The 13,585-nt window shown below is 43.5% G+C and overlaps 1 protein-coding gene across 3 annotated transcripts in view; it reads left to right on the forward strand.

The window, feature by feature from the left end:
* NBEAL1 (neurobeachin like 1) overlaps positions 1 to 13,585 on the forward strand; it is a 175,729-nt gene that overhangs the window by 52,965 nt on the left and 109,179 nt on the right. For all 3 annotated transcript variants that reach the window (XM_058664871.1, XM_058664872.1, XM_058664873.1), the window contains exon 6: positions 10,090 to 10,172. In XM_058664871.1, coding sequence (XP_058520854.1) covers positions 10,090 to 10,172 — 83 coding nt within the window. The remainder of the gene's footprint in view (positions 1 to 10,089; positions 10,173 to 13,585) is intronic.

Consider the following 13,585-nt stretch of genomic DNA (forward strand, 5'->3'; position numbering starts at 1 on the left):
TGTGCCAAGGGAGACTACAACCGTTCAGAAAGCAGATCAGAATGCAGCACCCATTCCAGCTCCTGTGCCCCTTGGTGGGAACCTCCACCCAGTTAGGGTGTCCCCTTAGCTCCCCAACCGGGCCTGTTCCCAGCCGTAGATCACACGCATGCCAGTGGTTGCTCTGACTCAGCTTGGCTCAGTCCTTCACCTGTCCCGGCGTCTGCCTTAGACACTGTGGCTTAGTGTCCCTGGCTCACACAGACCAGTAGGTGCATGAGCCTAGCTCGGCATGACCTGTGCTCCATGCTGGTTTCTAGTTTTGCTTGTAGGCTAAGGTTTGCTCAGTCCTGCCCAGTACATCTATCTGTGTCTCCCGTCCCGCGGAAGAAATCACCCGATACTGGAGAGCATTTCAGAGGCACTTTTATTCCAACCTTCAGTTCCTTCTTTGGGGCAGAAGCCCCTGGCTTATATATCCCTCCTATCCGTTAAATCCGTTACCCAGAAGCCTTCAGTTAAGTCAGTTAAGTCCGTTATTTCCGTTACACAGAGAACCTCCTCCCCCCTCCCCCGAGGCCCCTGGCTATCTCTCAATCCTCCAATCAGCTTACACGCCTGAGGCAAGCAGTAAAGGGCCAATCACAGGGCACTTCCTGAAACCTGTCTCCAAGAGGAAGTAGGGTCCAGGCTCTCCTTAGGGCAGGGCACAGGTGCAGTGCTCCCAACAACTCCCCCTTTTTGTTTTATTAAGCAAGGGACCGTGCCTGTCTTAGGTGTTCCGAGTTCAGGCTCCCCTTACCCGTCATGGGCTAACCACGTGGCTAGGAACGTGGCGCCTGTCTTAGGTTGGTAAAGCCTTTTCGGATACTTACCCGTCTCTGACTACCAGTCCAACATGCCTAGCCAGACTTCTGGGGATTCTCTGTTGTGAAGGGCAAGCAAGCTTGCACTAGCAGCCGCTGTATGAAGTGTTCGCTGACCCCAAAGAAATAATTAATAAGATAAGGCCCAGGCCTACTATACCGGCCCATTGGCGTGCAAAGGAAAGACCCTTTAGTATCCAATTTGTCCATTGCTCTACCGTGGCAATCTCTACTTTGGTGCTATTTATAGCGGATGACTTTCTGGGCAAATTCAATGCTCAGGACCCATTGGTGACAATAGAAGGAGTAACACACAATCCAGGTAAATGGAGCTTGTACACATACATAAATAGCATTATAGATAACATCACGACTGCAATTAACTTTAACATCTTCCCATATTCTAGAACTATTACTACTATAATTACAATTTTTTATCACTACCTTATCAATAAATGCAAAATCTGATATATCTGAACAACTACTCCTACTGGTGCACAATACCCAAGCATTCCAGGGCTGGGCAGATACAGATTGAACAGGATTACCATATGTATAATTATATCAAACTGAACATCCTAAGTCCCATACAAATAAACCGTGTAAATTATCAAACTAAACATCTCAAGTCCCATTCAAATAAACTGAAAGGCTTCTAAATAGATTAGCTGCAAGTTGGAAACTGAGAGGACCTCAGATAACATGTCCACCTGTTCTTAAGTCCACTCATCAGCTTATGATTAGCAAGCCAGTCCAAACATGTTGGTTAAACTGCTCCTGTGTCTGAAGAACCACAGAGATCTGCCACGCCAGGGCGTACACAGTCATAACCGCCGGTAGCTATTGCTGTTACAGTGGCAGAGGTAACCCCGAAGTCATACTCTGGCCGCAGGTGGACTGACAGGTCGTTTTCTTTAACTGTCATCGTTCTGGGAAAATAGGTGGGCACGCACCTCACCACAGCCAGCGGGTACTCAGTTGTATTCCAACATTCTGAAAGAAAACAATCTATTCCACAAGTTAAGTGAATCTCTGCCTAACTAGCATTGCTAACAAGAAACACAAACGGATAAAAGCAATTCTGCAACTGGCCTCCAAAAATCATGGACATTGCTGCTTCCACAGCACAAACGGAGGCTTCACCTCAAAAGAATTTGTGGTTATACTCTGCATAGGATTTTAGTAGGAATACTTATGTCCTCTAAATGTACTGTTTTTATCTGTAAAAGAATGGCCACTATTCCTAAGGTTTAACTAGTCAATACAATGCAGGGTGATGGCACAGTAAAATTACTAGTATTAATACTCACCTGAAACAATAATAACTAGCTTGTCCTTTAGGGATCTATATTGATCCCTATTCCCCCTTTCTGTTTATATAGCATAGTTTTAATCTTTTTTTTTTTTTACGCTTCCACAGCTTTATTGCTTCTCAGCACCATTTTTTAGCCTGTTCATACACTAACTGCTTTACCAAAGGCATTGCTGACTCCACCTCCCCAAAAATTCTAGAGGCAGTTTGAATAAGTCTAGCTACAAAATCAACATAAGGCTCATTGGCTCCTTGAATGACTTTGGAGAGACATCCCTGTAGATTCCCACTGCCTGTTCTAAATTCCACTGGGGGTTTTCTGCAGCAGCATTACGCTGCGCAGTGTCTGAACAAAACTCTTGGTATGCCACCTTCCAAGAAAAAGCATGGGCAGAAATTGAGCCATTTATAAAAAGAGCTCCAGACCCCCAACAGCTGGGGTCACACACCAGACAATCTGATAGTCTGGTTTAAGGAGAAACTGGCAGAAAATATCAGGACCTAAATGCTTAACAAATACTGATATATAATATATAAAAGCCTAATATACTTGCTTGTCCCGTCGATCTTCCAATTGAAATGCCATCATCTTGGCCACTACCCGAGCTTTCACAAGACTCAGCAGCAGGAGCTTGCCGTACAAGCCTCTCAGGAATCCACCTCGGACCATTTTCGTATTTTGGGAAAATACAGACTGATCCTCTCCCCCAAATGAGGACGGGATCTGGGCCTTGGGTCTGAGGTACCAGGTTGCTTACTCTTACAGGGTTAGTATAAAGTGAAAACTGTCAAATAATAGCTTTACTAAACATTTATCCCAAAGGCCTACTTCCTGTTATAAATGAGACAGGAATACAGGTTAATAATAAATGTATCAATGATATAATATATTTTTTAAAACAATTATTAGTAATTTAAATGACATAAATTGAAGAAATCCATGTTAACTAGTAATCTTATTCAAAGTAAATGAATTTGTAGCAAAGGTTTAAAATCACTTAGATATTTTTACAATCCTATCAGAAAGCTCTGGGAGTGTCTGCAGAATTCAGAGCTCAAGGCAACCTGCTTTTGCTGTTGATATGCAAATTATATGTATGCATTAATTTACCTGCTTTTTAAAATGTTTCCTACAGGAAGTTTAAACTTAATTCACAAAAGCTAGAATATTTTCTGACCAACAAACAGACAGTAACACATTATAACAATTTTAAACAATTTATACAGATGACAAACATTAAGACACACATGTGCGCGCACACACACACACAGACACATGCTTTTGGAGACTTAAAAAAATTATTCTCAATTAAACTTAGTAATAGTAGTGTTCTCCAGAAACCAGTAGCTGTAAAATCATCAAGTAAATAGTCTTGAACAAAGACCTTGAGAAAGAAAAGTCACCGCTATGAAATCTTTTCATCATTGCAAGAATGCGAATTTTAGTCTTCCCAGTAATATAGCTATCCTAAGAATATGTAGTAAACAACCAGATACAACTGTAGAGCTAAATCATTAAAAGTGCAAACTAAAATTTAAACCTTCAAAACTCCATGGATGTATACAACAGTTTGACACGACAAAATTTTACTACATTTGGCAATAATCTTAATCCAATCAACCTGATTAACTGTCTCCACAAAACGGGAGATAAATCCGTTGGCATTCTTGAGGCCTCATAAGAATACCAAGGGAAACCCTAGAATTGGAAACTTTTGGGGATGCCCCTTTAAGGATGGCTAAAAATATCTGGAAGAAGGTTTTTGTTGTTGTTAGTATAACACATTATAGGTTAGGTTTCGTTATTGACATGAAATCATCATTCAAATACCTTTAAAACAAATACAAAATCTTTACCAATTTAAAGCAGTGAGAAGTTTGATAACCAGCCGAAAACACAAGAATTATTTTAAACTCTAAAAATGCTTTATATAAAATAAATACCACATTAATTTAACTTATACCTTGAAATAATTTAATAGTGAATTACAGTTAACTTCTATAACAAATTATTTGCAATAAAATTTTATATTTTTGAAAACATCACAAATGAAACCTTAAGAATTACAAGAGATAAAATTGTGTTTTTTTTTTTTTTTTTCTTGACCTTTTCTTTCTGATCATACTAAAAAGATATTTAAAAGGTAGAGAACAAGGCAACAGAAAACTTAGGGTCAAGTAATGGAGGTCTGTATGAATCAAAAAGCGGCCACCTGTAGCAATATAAGGCCTGACTAACAAAATCAGCATCCCAAGAACTACTATCAGAGCAAAGCATTTAGCCAAGCTTTTAATGGGTAGAGGATCCTCAGAAGACTCACTTCCAGAGGCCTCTTCCTTATCCTCCGAGTTTGACTCTCCTGACTCACTTAACAATCTCTGCAGCAGGTGCTGCATGCGCACTGTGGAGGACAAATTCCCCATTGCTCTAACTTTTCTCTAGTCACTCAACCGTGAACCTTATTGTCGCCAACCGTGAACCTTTTTATTTTTGTTTTTGTTTTTCTTGTCGCTAACCTGCGAACCTGATGTGCATGTCCCCGCCTAGTGCGGCTTCCTGAGCAAAAGGCTCAGTTGTAAACTAATTCCCGCTGTAAGCGGCTCCCTGAGCGATCTGCTCAGCTACTTACCTTCCTGGTATTCACCAGCTAACTTCTGTCCGAGTCACGGTACCAGATATCTGTGTCTCCCGTCCCGCGGAAGAAATCACCCGATACTGGAGAGCATTTCAGAGGCACTTTTATTCCAACCTTCAGTTCCTTCTTTTGGGGCAGAAGCCCCTGGCTTATATATCCCTCCTATCCGTTAAATCCGTTACCCAGAAGCCTTCAGTTAAGTCAGTTAAGTCCGTTATTTCCGTTACACAGAGAACCTCCTCCCCCCTCCCCCGAGGCCCCTGGCTATCTCTCAATCCTCCAATCAGCTTACACGCCTGAGGCAAGCAGTAAAGGGCCAATCACAGGGCACTTCCTGAAACCTGTCTCCAAGAGGAAGTAGGGTCCAGGCTCTCCTTAGGGCAGGGCACAGGTGCAGTGCTCCCAACAACATCCTATTCTATTACCAATTCACACATTAGCCAGGTGTTGAAGCTACTTTGCCCAGCTTTTCTGATCGCCAGGTCTGGACCACATGTTCACCAGCGAGAGCTATGACTTGCCAGGGGAGTTTCCCAAGTTCCTCCACTTGATCCACTCCCAGACCCAGTTCTCTCTTTTTTTGGGGGGGGGAGGTTCAGCTGTTTTTTAATTTTTATTGTATTGTTGTTGACAATCTTTACATAGTTAATTGTGGTTAAAAAAAAAGGGTTCAGGGGGTATAGGGAAGTGGGTAATACTATTATGTCCATATTGTTTCCATCATGTATCTGAGGTAAAGGGGGATATTGAGGGAGAAGCCCCACCCGGTTTCCCGTCCACCCCAAGTCCTGGATGTGGGGCATGCTCTGAGATATTTGCTCAAGTGGTTTCAATAGTTCTCCAGTTATGAATCGCTGCCAGTTTCGCTCGATGAGGTCGTCCACTGATTGATATGGTCCATCATAAAGTCTCCGTTTGCCCCATATTTCGCTGCCAACATATAGCTGAGATGAATGATTGGCCTGTTCTGTCTTCTGTCTTTTCTTGGTTAGAGTTCTGAGTCCAGCAGTTCGATTGGGGAGATCACCAAAGAAACCTTGAGGTATTCCCAGACCAGATTCTTGTATGTTCTAGCAAGCACAGGGCCCGGCACAGTCCATCACCCCGATCAGCTGGTGGTTGTAATTGCTGGGTTGGTTCTATTTTCAGCCCCAACTTCCACTGGAACCAGTGGATGTTGCAGTCCAGCCTGGTTCTGCCCAGCACATACTCGGCCCTTACATCAACCAGTGGGAGCTGCAGCCTAGTCAGAGTTACCCACAATAACCCCCACCAGGCCCGCCCCCTACCCTGGTTTGCCAGTATGTGTAGCAGTAGACCAGCCTGTCCCCCATCCCATTTGGCTCTTGTACTTGTCAATGGGCATTAAAGCTTAGTACCATCTAACCAACTCAACCATCCAGCCCTCACGGATGTTGTTGAGTGCCTCTCTGTCTAGCCACCCCAGCCCCCGCCCTAGTTTTCATGCCCTCCTGCGGGAGTGGTGACCCAGGAAGGGGGACCCCACTTTTTCCCTCCCAGGTTTCTCTCAGTCCAGGTTTATGCCCTCTCCATGTGGTTCTGTGGTTTGACTTGACAGAATTAGCCCCCAGTGCCAGCTTCTGCCAGCTGATGCTGCAGCTAAGCCCAAACATCCCTCACCTGCTCTAATTTATGCTTGCACCCACAGGAATAATCAGCCCAGCCTGGCTTTTCCCTGATCTAGGCCACATGCAGCGCACAGGTGTTGTAGTCCTGCCCAGTCTGGTCTGTCCCCATCCCAGCCCACACTATCCAGTGGGAGTAGCTGTCCGGCGAGGGGACCAGCCCCTTAATCCCCCAGCCAGCTCTGTCCCTCCCTTCCTGGATCTCACGCATGCTGGTTGGGTGCTGCTGTCACATCCAGTACAGGCAACCTCACCCTGGCATTCCATAATGTGTACTGGTTTTGTCGCAACCAAACCCGGCTCAACCCACACTCTGTTCTGGTGTTCGGATTTACCAGTGGATGACATGAACTGATTCAGCCTGGTCTGCCCCTGACCCATGCTGAATGTGTGCCAGTGGGAAACTTTCCTTGTCCTATTCTGGGCTGTTTCCTATCATGCTTCTTGCGCTTACCTGCCGGGTCTGTGTCCTGCCAGAGAAGTTGCCCTGGCTCCTCCATCAGAACCCCTCCCAATGCCAGATTTTGCGCATACCAGGGGGTCCTTGAGCCAACCCTACTCGGTTCACCTCCTGTCCTAGCAGGAACAGTGGCTTTTCCCGGCTGGCTTTCACCCCATTCTGGTTCTTGTTGTTGGATGTTTCAGCCCAGCCATGGCTCGTCCATACCCTCATAGAGCTCACACATGGCTCAGTAGGGGGTTGAGACCCAGCCTAGTCAGTCCTACATCTACCCTGGTTCTCCATGACACCAGATGGTGTTGGGGTCTGAACTGGCCTGGTGCATCCAATCCCAGCCCACACTAGTGCCTCGGGTGACTGCAACTGTTTCCTAGATAGAACGCAACCCCCATTCCAGCACACGTGCCCCTTGGTGGGAACCTCAACCCTGTTAGGGTGTCCAACTAGGGGAACTTGTATTTCCACAGGGTTGGGCCCACACAACCCCATAAAGTCTACCCCCAGACCAAATTCTCTCGCGTGCTGGATACAGTCTTGACCCTGCCAAATGTGACCACTCCACCACTCCACCAAACAGTTGGGTAATGGTACCCATCACTGCCAAAGAGGCCCCCATCCATAGTATTGGGTTGGGTTGGTGTGTGACGATCAGTGATGTTCTAGGCAAACAGGCCATTCCTGTATTCCAAATTGGGTTGGTGTATTTGACTAACCGTAATTGTCTCCTGGGTGCTTCCCTCCAAACCACCAGGTCTCAGTCCCCATGCATGCCTAAAACTTCCATGACCCTGTCACTGGGAATCACCCAAGATTCACTACTCACCTTCACTAAAATTGGACTTAGTCATGGGTGTCCCCAGGCAGCAAACATATCTTTAAAAACCCCAGAGCAGGCCGCCGGGGGGCCAGCAGGCAAAGCCTGGCACCACATGGTGCACTGGCCGCCCTGGGGGAAGCTGAGGACTCGTTCACTGCCTTGCGGCAGTGTCTTTGGCGTGAGCCCCCAGCATTGGGTCCGACCCGGCAGGGGCACCCTCCACAGCCGCCACACTGTGAGGAGCGGCACTTGTCCCCAAACCCAAGGCCCGAACCCCTCCCAAACTCTCCTAGCCTCAAGATATTAGCAGCTGGGCGGAGCTAGGAATTTTAACCCAGTTCCCAAGTTCCCTCATGGCACACTTACCCTGAGGAAAGAGCTCTCTTGGGTCCTGGATGAGGCCGAGGACTCGTTCACTGCCTTGCGGCAGTGTCTTTGGCGTGAGCCCCCAGCATTGGGTCCGACCCGGCAGGGGCACCCCCCACAGCTGCCACACTGTGAGGAGCGGCACTTGCCCCCAAACCCAAGGCCCGAACCCAGACCCAGTTCTCATACATGCCACTGGGTTTTAGGCCAGTGCCCAGTGCAGTCTGGCCTTCCATTTGGCCTTGTATAAGCTGGTGAATGTTGCAGCCCGGCCCACCCCACACCCTATTCAGGATGCACTTTCGGGTGCTGCTGCCTTGACCAGTCCAGACTGTTGTCAGTTCCTTTACCTGTGATTGATGGCAAGCTCCTTGATCACACCTATCTTAGTCCATCACCACCCCAACTCTTGAGCTAACCAGTGGGGCAAGAAATTCCACAGGGTTTGGCCCACACATCCCCCAGAGAATCTACCCCCGGATGTGGTTCTCAAATGCTAGTTAATGTAATGGCCCTGCCTAATGTGACCCCTCTGCTGATTCATCATCATGTCAGGTAATAGGATATCCTGCTGGACAAGCTGGATATCTTAAAAAAATTTATTTTCTCTTCAAAAAAATTTTTTCTCTGGGACTTCCAACTTTTCATATCTGGGATAATATCTGTGCAAAAATGATTACAGTAACAAAAAGAAAACAAAAGGAATTTATGAGTCCGTATTAGAGATGTGACAGATAAGGCAAGTATAAATATAGGACTTGGCAGAAGCTAATACATACCAGTTTCTCAGACGCTAATATACATGCAGTTTCTCAGATGGTTCATGTCCTCCAGTTAATTTAGCCATATTTAGATTAAATGAAGATCCTTGCCTGTAGTGGAGTACCAAGTACCAATTGTAAATGTAGAAAGTATGCTGGAGAGGGAAATCTACATTTTGCATACATCATTATAAATATTGGGTCAATCAAGAATTAGTAGGAAGATTTTAAAAAGGAAAATAACATGCTATGGTTTTAAAATCTCTCCAGCAGATTACAAGTGATTTGTGTTCTAAAAATAATACGAGATGAGTCATTTTCAGCCACATTGATTTTTGAAAGCATACAATGTTAACCCCCTTTATTTTTAATTCTGAATTAATTTTAATAGCAAATTTCTGTTATATGTAATAGTTCTCTAGGTCTCTGAGCTTCTTTCACGAACCCCATGTGGGTTCAGGGCCCCAAGCCCCAGAGCCATCCTCTTCTGCTTTCCCTGGCCATAAACAAGTAGTATCCAAAATGTAGCAGCTAGGACACGAATTGGCTCCCATATGGGATGCCAGTGCTGCAGGCAGAGACAGCCTACTATGCAAGGTTGCTGGCCCTTATGTTTTAATTTTCATTGATTTCTGCAATGCTGTATCCATGTAAGAGATTCATTTTTTTTCTTGAATTTTGCAGTGTTTTGTGAAATCCCATGTGATTTGTATTGCCCAAACCAAGACTGTAGATAACATTGCATCTATGAAAACTACTATAATTGTTATTAAAAACAAAGATGATTTCCACAGTAGAATTATACCCTTAGAAAGAAGCTAATTACATGAATCTGTTGTATCCAGACAAAACTTCAGAAAGTAGCAGAGAAGCCTCCATTTCTGATTAATTTCTAGTGTAACACGATAATTAGCTACTGTTCTTAGTTGTTACTCTAGCAGCACCATTAAAGGGTTCTTTTAAAGATTGAGATATTTAAGGGTTAGGTCCTTTTTAAATTTGCAGTTATTTTAAGTTTTAACCTGGTTACCATGTTGCATAATTCAAAAGGAGAAATCTTTTAAATTATTGGCTAGACTTTCAAAATTATGCCAGTCTTAGAGATGTCTGCAATTTTGATTCTAAAAGTGAAACATTATGTGCTTGCTCTCGCAGTGCATATATTAAAAGTAAAATATTGAATTTGTTTTATAAGTGTTTTGTAATGTATGTTACAATTTGTTGTTATCTTGTTTTTTAATGATAGTCGAATCCTCAGTACGGTGGAAAAGAGCAGACAGAAATATAAACCAGCTTCTCTTACAGTAGAGTTTGTCCCTTTCTTTTATCGTAAGTAACACTTCTCATTTATCTTACATTAATTTTTCATCTTATTTTGGTTATTTCTTATTCTGACCTTACTTGATTGACCTTTGTGATTTTATAAGAGAGCGTTCTTTAGAACCTATCATTGGAGTAACTTGATTTCTTTTTGGTTTTGGTCTGAATTTTGTATTGATTTGAATTTATTGGATTTGCTGTTCTGAGTTTTCCTTTTGATAATAGATAAATTTTAATATAGTATTATAAAGGTGCTTTAAAAAGTTCATGGCAGCTTGACATCAGAAGTTTGTGAATGTACTTCAAAAATTCTGTGGAGGGCCCGGCAGCATGGCCTAGCGGCTAAAGTCCTCACCTTGAAAGCCCCTGGATCCCATATGGGCACCGGTTCTAATCCCAGCAGTTCCACTTCTCATCCAGCTCTCTGCTTGTGGCCTGGGAAAGCAGTCGAGGACAGCCCAATGCATTGGGACCCTGCACCCATGTGGGAGACCCGGGAAGAGGTTCCAGGTTCCCGGCTTTGGATCGGCGCAGCATCGGCCCATTGCGGCTCACTTGGGGAGTGAATCATCGGATGGAAGATCTTCCTCTCTGTCTCTCCTCCTCTGTGTATATCTGGCTGTAATTAAATGAATAAATCTTAAAAAAAAAAAATTCTGTGGAAAATAAAATCAACCTGGCCCGTTTTGAAACTCATATATAATTTTTCATAATATGCATTTTTCATGAACTTTTTGAAGACTTTCCATGGGCTTCAGATTTTTTTTGCAGCAAGATAAGCATATTTTAATTCTCTTTTCCACAATCTTTTTAATGTTTGTATATCAGTATACACAAAAAATTGAATTCCATGTGTAGATTTCCATAAAACATTTTGAGTTTTTCAATCACTTCATACACATAATTTAAAAAATTTTTACCTGAAAATGAACTTACCTTGTTATTTCATTCTCTACAACCTTTTTACTTTATTTATTTTTCTGAAAGATAGACAAGGTAGATTGTCAAGGAGAACAGACTGCTGGTTCACTCTGAGGGCCTACAAGCCTCTGAAGCCAAGATCCAGGAACTCAATCCAGGTTTCCCACATGGGTATTAGCAATCTAGTTACTTGAGCTGTCGATGTTTATCTCCCTGGGTTCCCATTAGCAGGAAACTAGAGCTGGGAGCAGAGACCAAGAGTACAAACCAGGCATGCTGATGTGGTGTGCAGGTGTCAGCCACCTGGCCACATGCCTTGATCTTCTGTGACCTTTTTGAATTAGGATAGATTGTCCATCCGCTGGTTCATTCTGCAAAGGTCTGCTATCGCTAGGACAGGGCCAGAATGAGCTTGCATTCATTACATGTCTCCAGTGTGGATGGCTGAAACCATAGAGTTTCCCTATATTACTATAGCATAGTTCTTCATACACAGTCATATGTTCATCATTGTGGGCATGCACAGTGGTAGAGAGTCCAGCATCGTATCGTCAAAATATAGTAAACAGGGCCCAGCGCGATGGCATAGTAGTTAAGGACCTCACATTGCGTGCGCCAGGATCCCATATGGGCGCTGGTTCTAATCCCGGCGGCCCCTCTTCCCATCCAGCTCCCTGCCTGTGGCCTGGGAAAGCAGTCGAGGACAGCCCAAAGCTTTGGGACCCTGCACTCGTGTGGGAGACCTGGAAGAGGTTCCCAGCTTCGGATTGGCTCAACTCCTCCCTGACTTTCCTCTCTGTATATCTGTCTTTCCAATAAAAAAATTAAAATAAATAAATAAATAATATATAGTAAACAGTTTCATTGGGAGTTCTTCTTTGTCTGGAAGTAGAGATGCATACTGCATTGTATTCTCACATCTGGATATAATAGTCTCCGTTTCACAGTTACTGTACATCCCCTTAAACGAAAAGCCACAATACAAGATAAGGACTTGAGCCAGTTGGTTGTCATACCAGGCCAATGCTTTTGGTATCATCTTGATGACACAGATCTCCAGATACTTTCTAATGTAATTCCATTATGATGAGAGAACATAGTCTCAGTGTGTTAGCCATGGTTTATTTATTTATTTGGGAAGGTTCCTCTCTCACCCACCTTCTTAAAGTGACAGATGGGCGCCTAGATCAAGGCGAGTGGCAGCTCGGGTGGGCGCACGCTGATAAGCCATGGTTTGTTTTGTATGTATGTATGCATGTATTTTGTAAAGTCAGAGCTGATCCAAAGCCAGGAGCTTCTTCCAGGTCTGTATGGGTGCAAAGGCCCAAGTGTTTGGCCCATCTTCGACTGCTTTCCCAAGCCACAAGCAGGGAGCTGGATGGGAAGTGGAACAGCCTAGATACAAACTGGCTCATGGAATCCTGGCGCATGCCAGGTGAGGGCCATGCTGGGCTGATGGCTGTGGTTTTGTGCTGCCAGAAACCACACTCTCCTGCTATTTGACGTCTGGATTCACCCAACCCTGAACATTTTAAAGATTTGGAAATGAGTGAAAATAAACACAAATATAAACACCTACTGCCACCAGCTAGGTGTGAAGGAGAAAAAAAAAAAATAGCAAATGGAGACCCAGGAGTTGGGACTCTTAACTCAGCTGCCCCCACCTTCTTGTCTACACTTCTCCGCACACACGAAGCCCCAGTTCTTTCTTTTTCAATGGCTGCCCAGAGACCTAGTGTTTTTTTTTTTTCTCAAGTAATTCAGAGATGATTTAAAGAATATGAAGAAATATGTAGAAGATTCTCTGTGGATATTACAGCATTTGATATAGAAACTTTGAGCATACATGGGGAAGTGGTTTCTCTCTGGGCTGGGGCAGCTCCTGGGGTGCCTGCATATGCATAGCTGTTGTTTTTAAGGTGGAAGTAATGTGATGGATTAAAGGATTGGTCACAGAAAGGCTTGCTTTCCCTTGTTAAGTCTTGGTTTTAATTTTCTTTGTTTTACCCATCGTATGGTCTTATTTTTTTAAAAAATCAATAATGTTAGGAGAAAGGTTACTATTGAGACTAGAGTTTTCAAATTCTCGCCCTGGAACAGACCTAGAAAATATTTTAGCTCAATACTTTTGTTTTATGATTGACCATCTGCAGGCAAAAATTATAACTGAGGCAGTAGTGGTGGTGGTTGTCATTGTAATAGTAGTACAAAAAACTTTTGTCAGGTTTGGGTAATTGTTAACTGTTGATAAATAGTTATGTGACCACCTCTGGCAAGTATTAACTTCAGAACTTCCTTTGTACATTTAGACATGGGCACAGATTATCATCCTGTGTGAAGTATAATGACAATTAAATGAGTATGCTTAATAAATAAATGAAATGCTTAAAATGCTACCTCTTAGATGGTTTATCTTATCCTTTCCTATGAAAACATTCATTTTCAACTTTTCTTTAAAACATCTTAGTTGTTTCATAAGTAGTTATTTATGTTTCTATGTC

The sequence above is a fragment of the Ochotona princeps genome, chromosome 5 (genome assembly GCF_030435755.1).
Source record: "Ochotona princeps isolate mOchPri1 chromosome 5, mOchPri1.hap1, whole genome shotgun sequence".
Classification (NCBI taxonomy): Eukaryota; Metazoa; Chordata; class Mammalia; order Lagomorpha; family Ochotonidae; genus Ochotona; species Ochotona princeps.